Source organism: Anoplolepis gracilipes, chromosome 13 (genome assembly GCF_047496725.1).
Source record: "Anoplolepis gracilipes chromosome 13, ASM4749672v1, whole genome shotgun sequence".
NCBI lineage: Eukaryota > Metazoa > Arthropoda > Insecta > Hymenoptera > Formicidae > Anoplolepis > Anoplolepis gracilipes.
The window spans coordinates 5817431-5832442 of NC_132982.1; the positions used below are offsets into that span (position 1 = coordinate 5817431).

At 25.5% G+C, this 15012-nt stretch overlaps 4 protein-coding genes across 9 annotated transcripts; all 4 read left to right on the forward strand.

Annotated features, from left to right (window-relative positions):
* The first annotated feature begins 176 nt into the window (after positions 1 to 176).
* On the forward strand, positions 177 to 2299 carry LOC140672298 (uncharacterized). 2 transcript variants are annotated; one of them, XM_072904328.1, is made up of 5 exons: positions 177 to 1095; positions 1340 to 1439; positions 1580 to 1687; positions 1979 to 2134; positions 2222 to 2299. In XM_072904328.1, the coding sequence occupies exons 1-5, from the start codon at positions 332 to 334 to the stop codon at positions 2270 to 2272; spliced, it is 1179 nt and encodes a 392-aa protein (XP_072760429.1). In that variant the 5' UTR covers positions 177 to 331; the 3' UTR covers positions 2273 to 2299. The 2 variants fall into 2 exon arrangements, with proteins under 2 accessions (XP_072760429.1, XP_072760430.1); XM_072904329.1 differs by lacking the exon at positions 2222 to 2299 and having other exon boundaries at positions 177 to 1087; positions 1979 to 2128.
* A 2287-nt stretch (positions 2300 to 4586) lies between these two features.
* On the forward strand, positions 4587 to 6872 carry LOC140672295 (uncharacterized). 3 transcript variants are annotated; one of them, XM_072904324.1, is made up of 7 exons: positions 4587 to 4818; positions 4948 to 5035; positions 5094 to 5765; positions 6051 to 6150; positions 6286 to 6393; positions 6527 to 6682; positions 6790 to 6872. In XM_072904324.1, exons 1-7 carry the CDS (start codon positions 4800 to 4802, stop codon positions 6838 to 6840), a joined length of 1194 nt encoding a protein of 397 aa, XP_072760425.1. In that variant the 5' UTR covers positions 4587 to 4799; the 3' UTR covers positions 6841 to 6872. The 3 variants fall into 3 exon arrangements, with proteins under 3 accessions (XP_072760425.1, XP_072760424.1, XP_072760426.1); XM_072904325.1 differs by having other exon boundaries at positions 4589 to 4818; positions 5129 to 5765; XM_072904323.1 differs by having other exon boundaries at positions 4948 to 5765.
* A 1746-nt stretch (positions 6873 to 8618) lies between these two features.
* On the forward strand, positions 8619 to 11934 carry LOC140672291 (uncharacterized). The gene is made up of 7 exons (XM_072904314.1): positions 8619 to 8684; positions 9079 to 9901; positions 10213 to 10312; positions 10508 to 10615; positions 10778 to 10933; positions 11018 to 11100; positions 11904 to 11934. Exons 2-6 carry the CDS (start codon positions 9111 to 9113, stop codon positions 11066 to 11068), a joined length of 1206 nt encoding a protein of 401 aa, XP_072760415.1. The 5' UTR covers positions 8619 to 8684; positions 9079 to 9110; the 3' UTR covers positions 11069 to 11100; positions 11904 to 11934.
* Positions 11935 to 12565: 631 nt separating this feature from the next.
* On the forward strand, positions 12566 to 15000 carry LOC140672292 (uncharacterized). Of its 3 annotated transcripts, none has more exons than XR_012047876.1 (6): positions 12566 to 12772; positions 13111 to 13931; positions 14212 to 14311; positions 14459 to 14566; positions 14694 to 14833; positions 14946 to 15000. XR_012047876.1 is itself a non-coding variant. In XM_072904315.1 (6 exons), exons 2-6 carry the CDS (start codon positions 13147 to 13149, stop codon positions 14994 to 14996), a joined length of 1200 nt encoding a protein of 399 aa, XP_072760416.1. In that variant the 5' UTR covers positions 12569 to 12772; positions 13111 to 13146. The 3 variants fall into 3 exon arrangements, 2 of the variants coding, with proteins under 2 accessions (XP_072760416.1, XP_072760417.1); XM_072904315.1 differs by having other exon boundaries at positions 12569 to 12772; positions 14678 to 14833; positions 14946 to 14996; XM_072904316.1 differs by lacking the exon at positions 12566 to 12772 and having other exon boundaries at positions 13132 to 13198; positions 13260 to 13931; positions 14678 to 14833; positions 14946 to 14996.
* Positions 15001 to 15012: the final 12 nt, after the last annotated feature.

Below are 15012 nucleotides of genomic sequence, written 5' to 3' on the forward strand. Positions count from 1 at the left end.
TTTCTTTATACTGTAGCACTTATTTGTCAATTTATACATTTTTTTCTACATGATAGAAGACTGAAAATCTTCAGTCTTTGTCCGGAATTTCTCTACATATTTTATTATATAATCTTCTTTATATACAATAATTACAGAATAAATGGGGATAATTAAAATGAAGAGAGCGGAAAATATCGCGACAATGCAAGAATATTAATAGGAATTCAAAAAGAAAGTCACGTATATTCTTTTGATCAGAAAAAGAGAATATATTCACGCAAGCATTTCAAAATGGGAAAAACACAAATGCAGAGGGACATCGATTTCGATTGATGACACTAAAACAGTCATGAACTTCCAGAGCGTGAATCCTCTAAATATCCGATTGAACTTGTTATCGGGCAACTTATTACCGATGACCAGCTACGATTCATCTTTTCCATTATTATGGAAGGCATATAGCGTCTTTGTGTGGATGATCGAATTGATCATAGGTGTTGTATTAATTCCAGGTTGCATGTATGTATCAACGGAGAAGGTTCTGAAGGACGGCATGATTTGCTTCGTAGTCTTCATAGAAATGGCTTTCTTGATTATGCGAATTCATATTTGTAAGGATGTGGCAAATCATTTAATTCGAAAATTGAATGACATTTTGCACACTGCCGACGAGACCATGGAAAGCGTTGTGACGTCGACTTTGAGACCGGTGGAGGCTCCGCTCAATTTTTACTGGTTGGCTGGCGTGGCATCGATAATAGCGTGGACTTGTATACCGCTTGTATTAATATTCGAAAAGAATTTTTTCTACTACGAAGATTACAGGATACCTGCTGCTTTCTCGAAACAGCCATTCTCACTTGAGATTTTCCTGCTGGGAAGTCTATTCTTAATGATTAGCGCCGTATATATGTTTTTAAAAAAAGTCGGTGTAGATGTATACATGGTGCATCTGGTGTTGATGACAACGGCGCAGTATCGATATATTGCGGTGAAAATTGCAATGATATTTCAAGAAAATGATAAAGATAACAAGGAACAATTTTCTGGGTCGAATCAAAGAAAAGAAAAGGAAATTAGTTTACTATGTCGACATCACAACATGGTGATTCAGTAAATATTATAAAATTGAATCAACTACTTTTCTAACTTTTTTTCTGAATATAACGTAATAATTATAAAAGCACGATAAATTAATACTGATACAAATAGGTTACTTATTTGAATGAAAGTTTTCAAGTTTTATATGTGTGTTTATGAGTTAATTTCTAAGTTTATTAATTGTGTTTATTTTTGAATTAATTTCTCAGTGCATTGTTTCATAATGTTTTAAATATATATATTATATTTTTTTTAGTATAACTTCGTTGCTAAAAAAAATGTTGTCTTTAAACTTCAGTTTAATTTACATGAACAGTGTTTTTCGATTTTGCTTTATTGGTATCATGCTAAGCAAGGTAAGTAATATTAATATTGTTAACAATATTATTAATATTAATTATAAAAAGATTTTCGGAATGTTACGAAGCAGTAATCACACAATGCTATTGAATTTTAACAAATATTTATTACTCATGGTGTCTTCGTAAAATTTCAGATACCATCGACAACATTTTGGGAAGGAATTTCGATCAGTATGTACGCGTCAGGAGCAGTGGTACAACTTTTTATCTTGTGTTCTTGCGTGCAACAATTATTAGACGCGGTAAGTTTATTATAATACTTTTCTTTTTTTTATTTAATTAATATAACATAGAACTTTATAAATTAATGCAAGATTTCCCAATTATGTATTTTTATAGTACGTTTATCATAACATCCTTTATCATAACAACACTTTCATTCTATACAAAATAACTACAATATAAAATAACTATAATATAAAATAATATTTTTGAATTTAAGAAAGCTAGACAAAACAATGAACAACTTTGCAAACTGCAGATTGTGATTAATAATTATTTTTACATAAATTAATTTTTTGTATAAAAAATAGAGCACGGAAATGACAGATAAGGCATTTCACGAAGAATGGTATCTACTCAAACCATCGATAAAACGCATGTTTATTTTAATAATTATGGCTAATAATTTAGAATGCAAACTTGCAACGTTTGAAAATTTCAATCTTTCTCTACCTTCGTTTATGGCGGTAAGATGTTTATATATTCTTTTTGTTCTTATATTATATTTTAAGGTCATATTATATTTTATTTTCAAAAATTATTCATTTTTACAGATTTTAAATCAATCATATTCGGTCTCTCTTCTATTTCTAAAAATGAAATAAAAAGCGATGTAACATCTTATCTGTATGGATTATTTATTTTTTTAGTATATTAATTATTTATATTTATTATTGTTATATTACTCGAAGAAATCTAACTTAATAATAGAATGAACAATTAATTTATATTGTTGAAATATTTTTTTTATTTTAACAGAGTAGCTGAAAATAATTTACTAAAAATTAGTGAAAGATTAGAATTTTGTAGCTATAGCACGGAAAACAATAAAAGTACCGACCATTTATGACAAAATATGTATGAAGTTTATTATAGCTTGTGTTGTAGTGAAATTGAGAGGATAAAATTCGTATTAAAAAAAGTGATAAAACGTATGAAATTATGTTTATCGCAGGTCACAGGAAATTGAAATGTCTTCCGGCATCGAATTTGATGGATAAAGATCTTTCGCGACATGTTGCTTTTGCCAATAAGTAACGCAAAAAATGGGGTTGATAATAAAATGTTTTTTTTATCATTATAGTATCATATACATAGTAAAACATAAAATGTTTAAAATATAATAAATAAAAATTTTATCATTCTAATGTATTTACCAAAAATGGTTTAAAATATTTTGCCGCTTTTATTTATTTTCATACGTGTACATAAAAATTTTCTTTAAAAAAATTTAATAAAAAAAAAAGAAATGAAAAATTAACTGTACATACACATACAATCGTTTTTAATTCTGACATAAATTTTTTAATAAATGTAAACTTTTTTTTAATTTATCAAAAGAATTTCTTATTAACGATATAAGCGACGTGAAAATAAATTATTAAAAGAAAAGAAAACTTATTTTATAAATAGGAATAATAAATAAGTCAGAATAACTAATAAAAACTTTTAATCCTTATGGAAATATTATACATTATCTTCTAAATATATATAAAATATTTTCGTCACACTTTAGTTATCATTAACGACTTTGTTGAAAGAATTTTTGAATTATATGTGCATTTTATAAAAATATGAAATAGTGTAATATACTGTGTCCTTATATGCAATAGTTATTAAGTAATAAACATTGTTATTACATACCTATATTATTTTTTATTCTGAGTTAGCTGCTGACTTATAATTTTCCAGATGTTATCAGAATCAATTTGCTCATAAAAATGAAGCTGTTTTAACACTGTTTTACACTTGATCGACATATTCTAATGACGAACAAATCCATTCCAAATATTATAGTTTTCCACAAAGACTGCTGGATTTCACGTACTTCTGTAATAAATAATGACACAAAAAGTAAGATAATATTAAAAATAAATTTAAATGAAAATTTTAATGGAAAGGAGCATTAGCCTTAAAACAATTTTTTGCGTGGGGAAAAAGATAAGCTCTTTATATTAGTATCAACGCAGTTTTTTAGTAAGATTTTTTTTGCCAAAAATCACACATTAATAAAATCAGAGTTATATATATTAAGAATTTTAATTTTATATAAAACATTTTAGTTTTCAAATTTGAAGTTTAAATTAATTATAAGCATATGCAATAATATTATTAAATTATAAATAAGTTTTATATATTTTAAATTAATATTAATTATTTGTAATATAATATACAAAAATATAAAATTTTTATTACGCTTTTGAAGATTTATCATTAGCAAAACATCAAATAGTAATTTTAATTAATAACTTGTGTTAAAAATAAGCTTGCAACATATATGAAGATACATACAATTATTAAACATTTTATATATTATATTAACATACTGAAACAGTGAGTGGTACCTAGTTATTCCACATGTGAATATGAAGTTTTCTTATCGATATATCTAGCATTAGACATTAGTAAGTTGTGCGTCTATTGGATTGCCGGTGAGGGTCGCAGCTATAAGATACAATAATTACATTGTAGCTTTATAGGAACGTATTACAGCTTTATAAGATAATCACAAATAAATTTATAATTGCATTTATTTTTTATACCGAATTTAGTGCAATTTTCTAGAATAAATAATTGTCTATCACAACATTTGTTTTTCCTTTTTCATATATTCTTTTTTATTCGTGTTCTAATACACAAAATCTTTCTAATTTATCAAAAGAATTATAATGTGACTATATATGGTTTACCCGCGATGTATTCTAGCAGTAATAATAAGGAAAATATCTATAGTTCAAATGAAAAGAGCATGCTATTTATATTTTATATTGTCATATTATAATGATAGAGCATATTGAAAGATGGGAAGAATTTATATTAATTTAATTTATTTAGAACGAATTATCTTTAATTGCTAAACTTATAGCAATACCTATGTCTTGACTGTACACTTTAATAGAAAAGTATCGTATAAAAATGTGTGCATCAGTATAAAAGCGTAAAGCAATAAAAGGAAAGTGTATACGGTACATACACAGTGTCCATTTTTTATTTATTATAAAATATAATGCTAAAACTCTTTTGTGAACCGGATTATGATTGAAATTAAAGAAGTAGTCTTTCTTTATTTTTGAAAACTTTAGATTAAAAAAAACATTGCTAATTCATTAATTGCCAGCGCGTTGATAGTATATGAAGAACATACTGAAAGGTATAAATAAAATCTTAGGAAATAGTCATTAATGTTTTATTTGATATATAAAAAAATATATATTTATAAGAACGTGTAGTTGATCGAAATCTCAATTCTTATTATTATTATGTTTTCCATTTCATATAGATAAAACTTATCACGCCAAAGGACGACATCAAGCTCATGGATATTCAAAAAGTCAATTCTTTAAATGTACAACTAAACATGATCTCAGGTAATCTTTTACCAATGACTGCTAAAACTTCGTTTCCTATATTATGGAAGATGTACAGCTTTCTAGTGTGGTTGCTTGCATTATTTCAAACAGTTATAATAATTCCTGGGTGTATGTTCGTGCCGAGAGAAAAAGCTCTAAAAGATGGTTTGGTCGCTATTGTGGTAACAATAGAAGTAATTTTTCTGGTCGTACAAATTCACGCGCGTAAGGGATTAATGCAGCAATTGATCCAGAAATTGAATAACCTTTTATGTATGGATAATGAGATGATGAAAAACGCGATAGTGACAACGCTGGAACCGATAAAAATTCCTCTTAGATTTTACTGGATGGCCGGCATAGCATCTATAATTATATGGAGTGGCCTACCGATTATGTTAATCTTTCGAAGAGATACCTTTTTCTACGTGGATTTCAGAATGCCGATTGCCTACACCAAAGAACCGTTCTCGACCGGTATTTTTGTGATTGGATGTTTTGTCCTAATGATCAGCAGCACGTACATTTTTACAAAAAAAGTCAGCGTGGATAGTTACATGATAAATCTGATATTGTTAACAACAGCACAATATAAATACATCGCTTTAAAACTCTCGATGATATTTCACGATAAAATTTCACATATTAATAACAATAATTCCGACCAAAAGGAAAATTATTCTAAAGCAAATTATTCTGTAGAAGAAGAGATGAAATCTTTATGTCGGCATCATAACGCGGTTGTTCGGTAAATTTATTAGCAACAAATTTTATGTCAATATAATCAGATAATTTATTTTTTGAAACCATTTTACTTAGTATAAATTTTTTCATGATATTTTCTAATTAATAACAAAAAATGCACTTAAATAATTAAATTGAATAAACAAAGTAAATTTAAAATATTTTACTGTAATATTTAATTGGATATATTTATTATTGCAATTGACATTTAATACAAGATTTTAATTTTATTTTTTATACAATATAATATAATTTGTAATTTGATAATATTTCGAGAATTTTGTTTTAGCATTACGTTAATGTTAAGAAAGCTGCTATCTTTGAATTTCAGTCTAATATATATTATCAGCGTTCTTCGGTTTTGCGGTATCGCTATCATGTTATGTTCAGTGAGTAAAAATTTTTAAGTCAGATAATTTAGAAATTTTTGGCGATATAAAAACAATAATTGCTGATGTATTTTACCGCAAAATATTGTGTGTTACCAATTAAATCACAATCTTTGCATCTTCTCCAAATTTTAGATTCCATCAACAACTTTGTTGGAAGGATCTTTGATCGCTATGTACGCATCTGGAGGAATAGTGCAACTCTATATAATATGTTCTTGTGTACAACAGTTATTAGATGCGGTAAATATTTAGTTCAGTGTACATATTTTTCACACACACACACACATATATATATATATATATATATATATATATATATATATATGATACAAAGTATATTATTATACATATTACTATCATCTATTTTATTTAGAGCATTGAAATAACGGATGAGGCCTTTCATAAAAAATGGTATCAATTTGGAACTTCTATAAAACGAACATTCATGTTTATGATAATGGCTAATAATTTAGATCTTAAACTTTCAATGTTTGAAAAATACAATCTATCTCTGCCCTCATTTATGGTGGTAAGTCTTTGTGTTATGTATATATCCTATATTGTAAAATATTCTATTATTCTTTTTATTAATATTTGTATTTTTATTTTCTTAATTGTTCTTGAATAATATTCTAGATCTTAAATCAATCATACTCTATCGCGCTTCTATTAATAAAAACTAATTGAAAAAGAAGATGTTACTTTATAGATTTTACACAGAGTAAGTATATAGTTTAATATGTAGATTTTATATTAATAAAAAATTTTAACTGATTGTGAGAAAAACAATAAATTTTAACTGTTCATGACAACATAAAATATTGAATTTGTAATAGAGTTTATTCTTGAATTTTATCTTACATTACGTAACAATTATAAATAATTTTAATTATTATTAATTTTTTTAAATATATAACAACGTAAAATTTTTACTCTTTTATGATTCTGAAAATTTATTATTAGCAAAACAACATCAATAGTAATTGTAATTATTTATAATAATTTGTGTTAAAGTAAGTTTGCAACATATACAATTAAACGATGATATGTAAGTTATTAAACATTTCATATATCGACTTATTAAAATACTGACAATGAGTAGTAATTATTTTATATCAATATAATGTTCATAAGGGATAATGTAAATTGAGATGTTCTTAAAAATAAACATTTATCTTTATAATAGTGTTAATAATTTTATTTATAATAATATTATAATATTATAATAATAATTTTATATTAATTATATTTACTCTATTTTCACTCATATCAAATCAATTTTATATCAATCATATTCAATTGCACTTATTAAGAATATTAATTTAAAAAATATTAATGAAAAATGATTAAAAATAGAATTAAAAAATGATGAATTTGTTGTAAAAATTTTATACACAGTTTATAAGTGTGATCCTTCATTCTATTAAAAAAAATACAAAATAAATGGAAAAATTAAGATAGTAAAAATTAATTTTACATTTTTCTAAAATGCATGTAGGTATATAATAATTGTTTCTTAGTAGAAACAATATCTTAAAAAGTATAATAAAAAATTCAATATATTAAAACTAGTTATTAAATCACAAAATGTAAGTATCAAATAGCATTAGTAATATACTACTAATATATGTATATATTTCATTACGATGAAAAGATTGTAAGCAATAAATATTCTAATTATTCATGACAACATAAAATGTATGTATATATTCAACAAAATACATTTTCTTTTCTAATTCAAATCTTATATAAAATTATACATATAGCTTTTAATTTTTAATTAAATTAATAGCTGTTACTTATAATATATATAAATTTTAATATGTAAAAATATAAAACTTGTTCCTTTAATACTTCTAAACATTTATTATTAATAGAATATTAATAATATCAATTAACTAAATGTAACATACGTTAAGAATTCGTCTGCAAAATATGAAGAGAGAATTAAAGAAATTATTAGACATTAAATATCTTCTTCTTTTAGAAATAGATTGACCTACTGAAATACTTCTTTCAGTATATTTCACATTAATACCAGTTGATATAATGTATAGTCAGCAGTAAGTTTTCAGCGTCCTTTGTATCTTACAATTGCGGAGAGAGAAACCCTATAAGATAATTATTAACTTCGAATAGTAATAACAAGCAAACATTTACAATCGCGTTTATTTCTGTACTGAATGTAAAAATTGTCTGCAATAGATAGACATCTATAATTACAAATTATTATTTTTCAATAAATTTCTTAACGTGTAAGATACTCAAACCCCATTAAAATAAAAAATTTACTCACATTCAAGCAGTGATCATAAAGCAATTGTTAATTATTAAAATGCTAAAAGCATTTTCCTGTTTTGTATATGTCGTCGCATAATAATAGCCAATAGTGCATTGATGAAAAAGAAGACATTAAAGGAGAATAATAAATTGTGGTATAGCAATAACATTCAAATATTGTTTGGGCTTTTTTTGTTGTACTTTCTTTCTTCTCGCAGCGTAAACATCGATAAAGAAACGTGAAAGTAGAAGTAAGTGTATATATTATGTATAAACTGTTTGTATGATTTTATTTAAAATATAATTCTGAAAGTAAATGTTATAAAAAATTGAAATTAAGAAAACTTCTCTTTACTTTCAAAAGTTTTATGAAGAATAAATGTTTCTTATTTATATTAATTATAAGTGTGTTGAGATCGTAATATTACGTAATATTACATAAATATTACTAAAAATAACGCTTATACACTGCATTAACACATGTTACAAGAAGTACTTTTGTTAAAGAAATAGTCACATTTAGTACAGTTTTACTTATTTAATATGTATGTAATAAAAACACATAAACACGAAAAAGTAGATACAATTAGTCGAAGCCTCAATTGTTATATTTTATAGAATAAAATTAATTATTCTGTTTTACAGAAAAATACTTATTAGTTTTAAAAAAGAATACTATGAAAAAGTCCATGGACATACAAAATGTGAATTCTTTGAATGTTCGGTTAAACATAGTCTCAGGTAATTTATTACCGATGACTGCTGACGATTCGTCGTTTCCCATATTCTGGAAAGTATACAGTATTCTAGTATGGTTGCTCGAAATAGTTCAAATGTTTGTGCTAACTTATGGATGCTTTCATGTGCCAAAAGAAAAAGCATTAAAAGACGGTCTGATTGGTATTGTGGTCACAATAGAAGTGGTCTTCTTGGTCGTACAAATTCACGCGCGTAAAGAATTGGTGCAACAATTGATTGAAAAATTGAATGATATTTTGCACATAGATGACGAAATTATGAGGAACATAGTAATGGACACAATAAAGTCAAAAGAGATTCTGTTTAAATTTTACTGGACAGCCGGCGTAATGTCCATAATTATATGGAGTAGTGTACCGTTTACGTTAGTCTTTCAAAAAAGTGACTTTTTCTACGTGGATTATAGAATGCCGGTGGTGTTTTCCAAAGAGCCATTCACATCCATTATTTTTATGTTGGGAAGTTTTGTCGTAATGACAAGCAGTATGTACATTTTTACAAAAAAAGTCAGCGTGGATAGCTATATGATGAATCTGATATTGTTAATGACGGCACAATATAAATATATTGCTTTAAAACTCTCGATGATATTTCAAGATAAAATTTCACAGATGAATTACAATAGTGCTAATCAAAAGCATTATTCTAAAAATTATTATGTAGAAAAACAGATGAAATCTTTATGTCAGCATCATAACATGGTTATTCAGTAAGTTTATTAGCTGAAAGTTGTCTATACAATCAGATACTTTTGTGTCGAAACTTTTTGATTTAATGAAAATTTTATAATGACTTCTAGTTCATTATAAAAAAAATCATTTAATTTATTAAATTTTATAAATAAAATAAATTTGAAATGTTTCTTTGTAATATTTATATTAAGATCAATTTATTATTATAATTGTGAGGTTTATTTTTATAATTGAAATTATATAATAATTAAAATTTAATACAATATTTTGATTTTAATTTTTAATATAATATGTAATGTGATAATATATTTTGTGGATTCTGTTTTAGCATATCGTTTTTGCTAAGAAAATTGTTATCTTTGAATTTTAGTCTAATATATATTATCAGTGTTTTTCGGTTTTGTTGCATAGCTATTATGATGATTTCAGTGAGTAATTTTTGACATTAAATAATTTAGACGTAATTAATAATTAATAATCTGAATATTTAAATAATATTTTTGCTAAATATGTATGTTTATACATATATTATAACTAAGCAATATAATGCTAGTGCACTTTATCGTAAATTATTAATTATAGTATCATCGTTCATGATTCTTCGTATCTTGATGAAACTTCAGATTCCATCAACGACGTTGTTGGAAACGTTCGTGATCATTATGTACGCATGCGGTGGAGTAGTACAGCTTTACATATTGTGTTCTTGTGTGCAACAACTATTAGATGCGGTAATTACAGTAATGCATATGTTCACATATAGATATTAAATATTATACAACGCAAAATAAGTAAAAAAAATGAATTATTAATAAAAAAATGTTACATATATATATATATATGCGTGTGTGTGTGTGTGTGTGTGTGTGTGTGTTTTTCTTTATTTAATTTAGAGTATTGAAATAACGGATCAAACTTTTCACGAGAAATGGTATAAATTTGGAGCTTCTATAAAACAAATGTTCGTATTTTTGATAATGGCTAATAATTTAGACCTTAAACTTTCAACGTTTGAAAAATATAATCTCTCTCTGGCCTCATTCATGGTGGTAAGTAGTTTTATGTATCTCATAAAATATCCTATTATCATTTTCATTTTCTTTTATTTTAATTATTCTTGAATAATATTCTAGATCTTGAATCAGTCATACTCTATCGCACTTCTATTATTAAAAACTAATTGAAAAAGAAGATGTTACTTTATAGATTTTACACAGTAAGTATATATTTTATTATAAGGAATAGAATAAGGGTGATCGTGTAAATTGTGTTGAAAGAAAACGGTATTTCCTTTTTTCGATTTCGGTTATTTGCCTTTGTACAAGTATCAAGAGGAACACGTTACACATCGAAGGAAAAGTGCTTCTACAATACAGACAAAATTCTACAATACAAAAAAAAAATCTATACTGAGGAGTATTGTAAATTCCGTTGCAAATATTGATGTAAAAAAGTTTGAAAGAGCGCACTCAAAAGTTGTTTTCGATATTTTTTACTCTCTTTCTTTCTGGAATCACACCATAATCTTTACACATTGACATATTACGTTAAATATCTAAGATTTTATGTGTTTTTAAAATAAAAAACAAGATAAAAATAAATAAAAATATAAAAGAATTTTTTTTCAAATAAAAAAAATTTTAATAAAAATAAAATATTTATTTATTTTTTTTTACTTGTATTTCAAAGTTTGTAAATAATTGCAGTCTTGTGCGGATTTGATTAATAATATTTAGAAACATGCTTCAACATAGTTCATGCGTACAAAAAAATTTTTCTCTTTTTTTATAATATGTATTTGAATTATTAAAATGTTATATATTTTTTTCGTATTGACAGTAATAAAATTTACAAATTTTTTTTACAAATTGGCGTTACATTTATTTTGTTGACCTACTTGTCGCAAAATATTAGCTATTTATTTTCAACACAATTTAAATGATCACCCGTTATATCAAAATTTATTTTTTATGAAACATACTTTTTTTAATCTAAAATTTATAATTTCTTTTTCTACAGATAGTGTTAATAAATAGTACGATAAAATAGACAATTATAAAAAAATATGTGAAAACAAGTGTAAGGAAACAAGTTAGTTCAATATAAATTTTATTGTAACGAAAAATTGAAAAGCAATAAATCCTATTTGTTTACGACAACATAACATATTGAATTTTATGGTTCTGGACATTTATCATTAGCAAAACACCAAATAGTAATTTTAATTAATAACTTGTGTTAAAAGTAAGCGTGCGACATATATGCAGATATATATAATTAAATATTTCATATATTCTATTAATTTACTGAGCAGTAGTTATTCCATGTGCGTATAAAGTTTTCTTATCGATATATCATGCGTTATACATTATATTAGTAAGTTTTGCGCATCTATTGGATTGCACATGAGGGTGGCAGCCATATACCATAAGATAATTATATTGTAGCTTTATAGGAACGTATTATAGCTTTATAAGATAATCACAAATAAATTGATAGTTGCATTTGTTTTTTATTAAAAATAAAGTGCAGTTTTCTGCAATAAATTACTATCTATTATAAGATTTGTTTTTTCTTTTTCACATACTTTCTTTTATTCCTATATACATAAAGTCTTTCTAATTTATCAAGAGAATTGTGATGCGACTATAAATGATTCGCCTCCGATGTATTCTTAACAGTAATAATAGGACAAATATCTCTAGTTCAAATGAAAAGAGTATAACATTTATATTTTATTGTATATTATCGTATAATGATGATAAAGGAGAAAAAAATTGAAAGAAATATTAAATTGCTGAACGTATAGCAATAACTTTGGCTTTATTGTACACTTTGATAGAAAAGAGCGTGTGAGCATCAACATAAAAACGTTAAAGCGGTAAAAGGTAAATGTGTATACGGTGTCTATATGGTTTTTATTTAAAATATAATGCTGAAGTAATTTTTTTTGTAGAACGGGTGTTATGATTGAAATTAAAGAAGCAACCTATCTTTATTTTTGAAAACTTTAGATTAGAAAAATATATTGCTAATTCATTAATTACAAGCTCGTTGATTATACATGAAAAACATACTCAAAAGTACAAATAAAATTTTGAGAAATGGCCAAATAAATGATCGTTAATGTTTTATTTAATATATAGTAAAAATACATACTTTTTAAGAAAGAAGAGACCGATCTGGTCAAAATCTCAGTTATTATTATGTCTTTTATTTCATATAGATAAAACTTATCACGCCAAAAGACGATATCAAGCTCATGGATGTTCAAAATGTTAATCCTTTAAATGTACTACTAAACATGATCTCAGGTAATCTTTTGCCAATGACTGCTAAAAATTCATCGTTTCCCGTATTATGGAAGATGTACAGCTTTCTAGTGTGGTTGCTTGAACTAGTTCAAACATGTATAATAATTCCTGGGTGCATGTTCGTGCCGAGAGAAAAAGCTCTAAAAGATGGTTCGGTCGCTATTGTGGTCACAATAGAAGTGGTCTTCCTGGTCGTACAAATTCACGCGCGTAGGGGATTAATGCAACAATTGATCCAGAAATTGAATAACCTTTTATGCATACAGGACGAGATGATGAAAAGCGCGGTAGTGGGAACGCTGGAACCGATGAGGATTCCTTTTAGATTTTACTGGATGGCCGGCATGGTATCCATAATTATATGGAGTGGCGTACCATTTTTCTTAATCTTACGAAAAGATACCTTTTTCTACGTGGATTTCAGAATGCCGATTGCCTACACCAAAGAACCGTTCTCGACCGGTATTTTTGTGATTGGAAGTGTTGTCATAATGACCAGCAGCATGTACATTTTTACAAAAAAAGTCAGCGTGGATAGTTACATGATAAATCTGATACTGTTAACAACGGCACAATATAAATACATCGCTTTAAAACTCTCGATGATATTTCACGATAAAATTTCACATATTAATAACAATAATTCCGACCAAAAGGAAAATTATTCTAAAACAAATTATTCTGTAGAAGAAGAGATGAAATCTTTATGTCGGCACCATAACGCGGTTATTCGGTAAATTTATTAGTTGAAAATTTGATGTCAATACAATCAGATATTTTATTTCTTAAAATCTTTTGACTTAATAAAATCTTTTCATGATGTTTTATAATTAATAAAAAAATGCACTTAAATAATTAAATTGCATAAGCAAAATAAATTTGAAATATTTTACTGTAATATTTAATTAGATATATTTATTATTGTAATTGACATTTAATAAAAGATTTTAGTTTTATTTTTTTTTATTTAATATAATATATAATTTGATGATATTTTGAGAATTTTGTTTTAGCATAACGTTAATGTTAAGAAAGCTGCTATCTTTGAATTTTAGTCTAATATATATTATCAGCGTTCTTCGGTTTTGTGGTATCGCTATCATGTTATGTTCAGTGAGTAAAAATTTTTAAGTCAGATAATTTAGAAATTTTTGACGACATAAAAATTATATATATCTGATATATCTTATCGCAAAATATTATTAACTGTAGTATGTTATCAATTATATCACAACTTTTTATGTCTTTTTCAAATTTTAGATTCCATCAACAACTTTATTGGAAGGTTCCTTGATCGCTATGTACGCATCTGGAGGAATAGTGCAACTCTATATAATATGTTCTTGTGTACAACAATTATTAGATGCGGTAAATATTTAATTTAATGTACATACCATTCATATACACACACAAATATATATACATATGTATATTTAAAAAAATATTATTATACATATTACCATTATCTATATAATTTAGAGTATTGAAATAACAGATGAGGCCTTTCATAAAAAATGGTATCAATTTGGAACTTCTATAAAACGGACATTCATGTTTATGATAATGGCTAATAATTTAGATCTTAAACTTTCAACGTTTGAAAAATACAATCTGTCTCTGCCCTCATTTATGGTGGTGAGTTTTTGTATTATATATATCCTATATTGTAAAATATTTTGTTATTATTTTTATTATTATTCGTATTTTTATTTTCTTCTATTTTAATTATTATTGAATAATATTCTAGATCTTAAATCAATCATACTCTATTGCGCTTTTATTAATAAAAACTAATTAAAAAAGAAGATGTTACT

Bases quoted from the DNA above. Each gene is read 5' to 3' on its own strand.
- LOC140672298 (XM_072904328.1), top strand. From the start codon at position 332: ATGAACTTCCAGAGCGTGAATCCTCTAAATATCCGATTGAACTTGTTA. The intron at 1,096-1,339 runs GTAAATATTATA...TATTTTTTTTAG, and splicing joins CATCACAACATGGTGATTCA to TATAACTTCGTTGCTAAAAA. The intron at 1,440-1,579 runs GTAAGTAATATT...GTAAAATTTCAG, and splicing joins TTGGTATCATGCTAAGCAAG to ATACCATCGACAACATTTTG.
- LOC140672292 (XM_072904315.1), top strand. From the start codon at position 13,147: ATGGATGTTCAAAATGTTAATCCTTTAAATGTACTACTAAACATGATC. The intron at 14,312-14,458 runs GTGAGTAAAAAT...TTCAAATTTTAG, and splicing joins TCGCTATCATGTTATGTTCA to ATTCCATCAACAACTTTATT. The intron at 14,567-14,677 runs GTAAATATTTAA...TATATAATTTAG, and splicing joins TACAACAATTATTAGATGCG to AGTATTGAAATAACAGATGA.
- LOC140672295 (XM_072904323.1), top strand. From the start codon at position 4,984: ATGGATATTCAAAAAGTCAATTCTTTAAATGTACAACTAAACATGATC. The intron at 5,766-6,050 runs GTAAATTTATTA...ATTTTGTTTTAG, and splicing joins CATCATAACGCGGTTGTTCG to CATTACGTTAATGTTAAGAA. The intron at 6,394-6,526 runs GTAAATATTTAG...TATTTTATTTAG, and splicing joins TACAACAGTTATTAGATGCG to AGCATTGAAATAACGGATGA.
- LOC140672291 (XM_072904314.1), top strand. From the start codon at position 9,111: ATGAAAAAGTCCATGGACATACAAAATGTGAATTCTTTGAATGTTCGG. The intron at 10,616-10,777 runs GTAATTACAGTA...TATTTAATTTAG, and splicing joins TGCAACAACTATTAGATGCG to AGTATTGAAATAACGGATCA. The intron at 10,934-11,017 runs GTAAGTAGTTTT...ATAATATTCTAG, and splicing joins CTCTGGCCTCATTCATGGTG to ATCTTGAATCAGTCATACTC.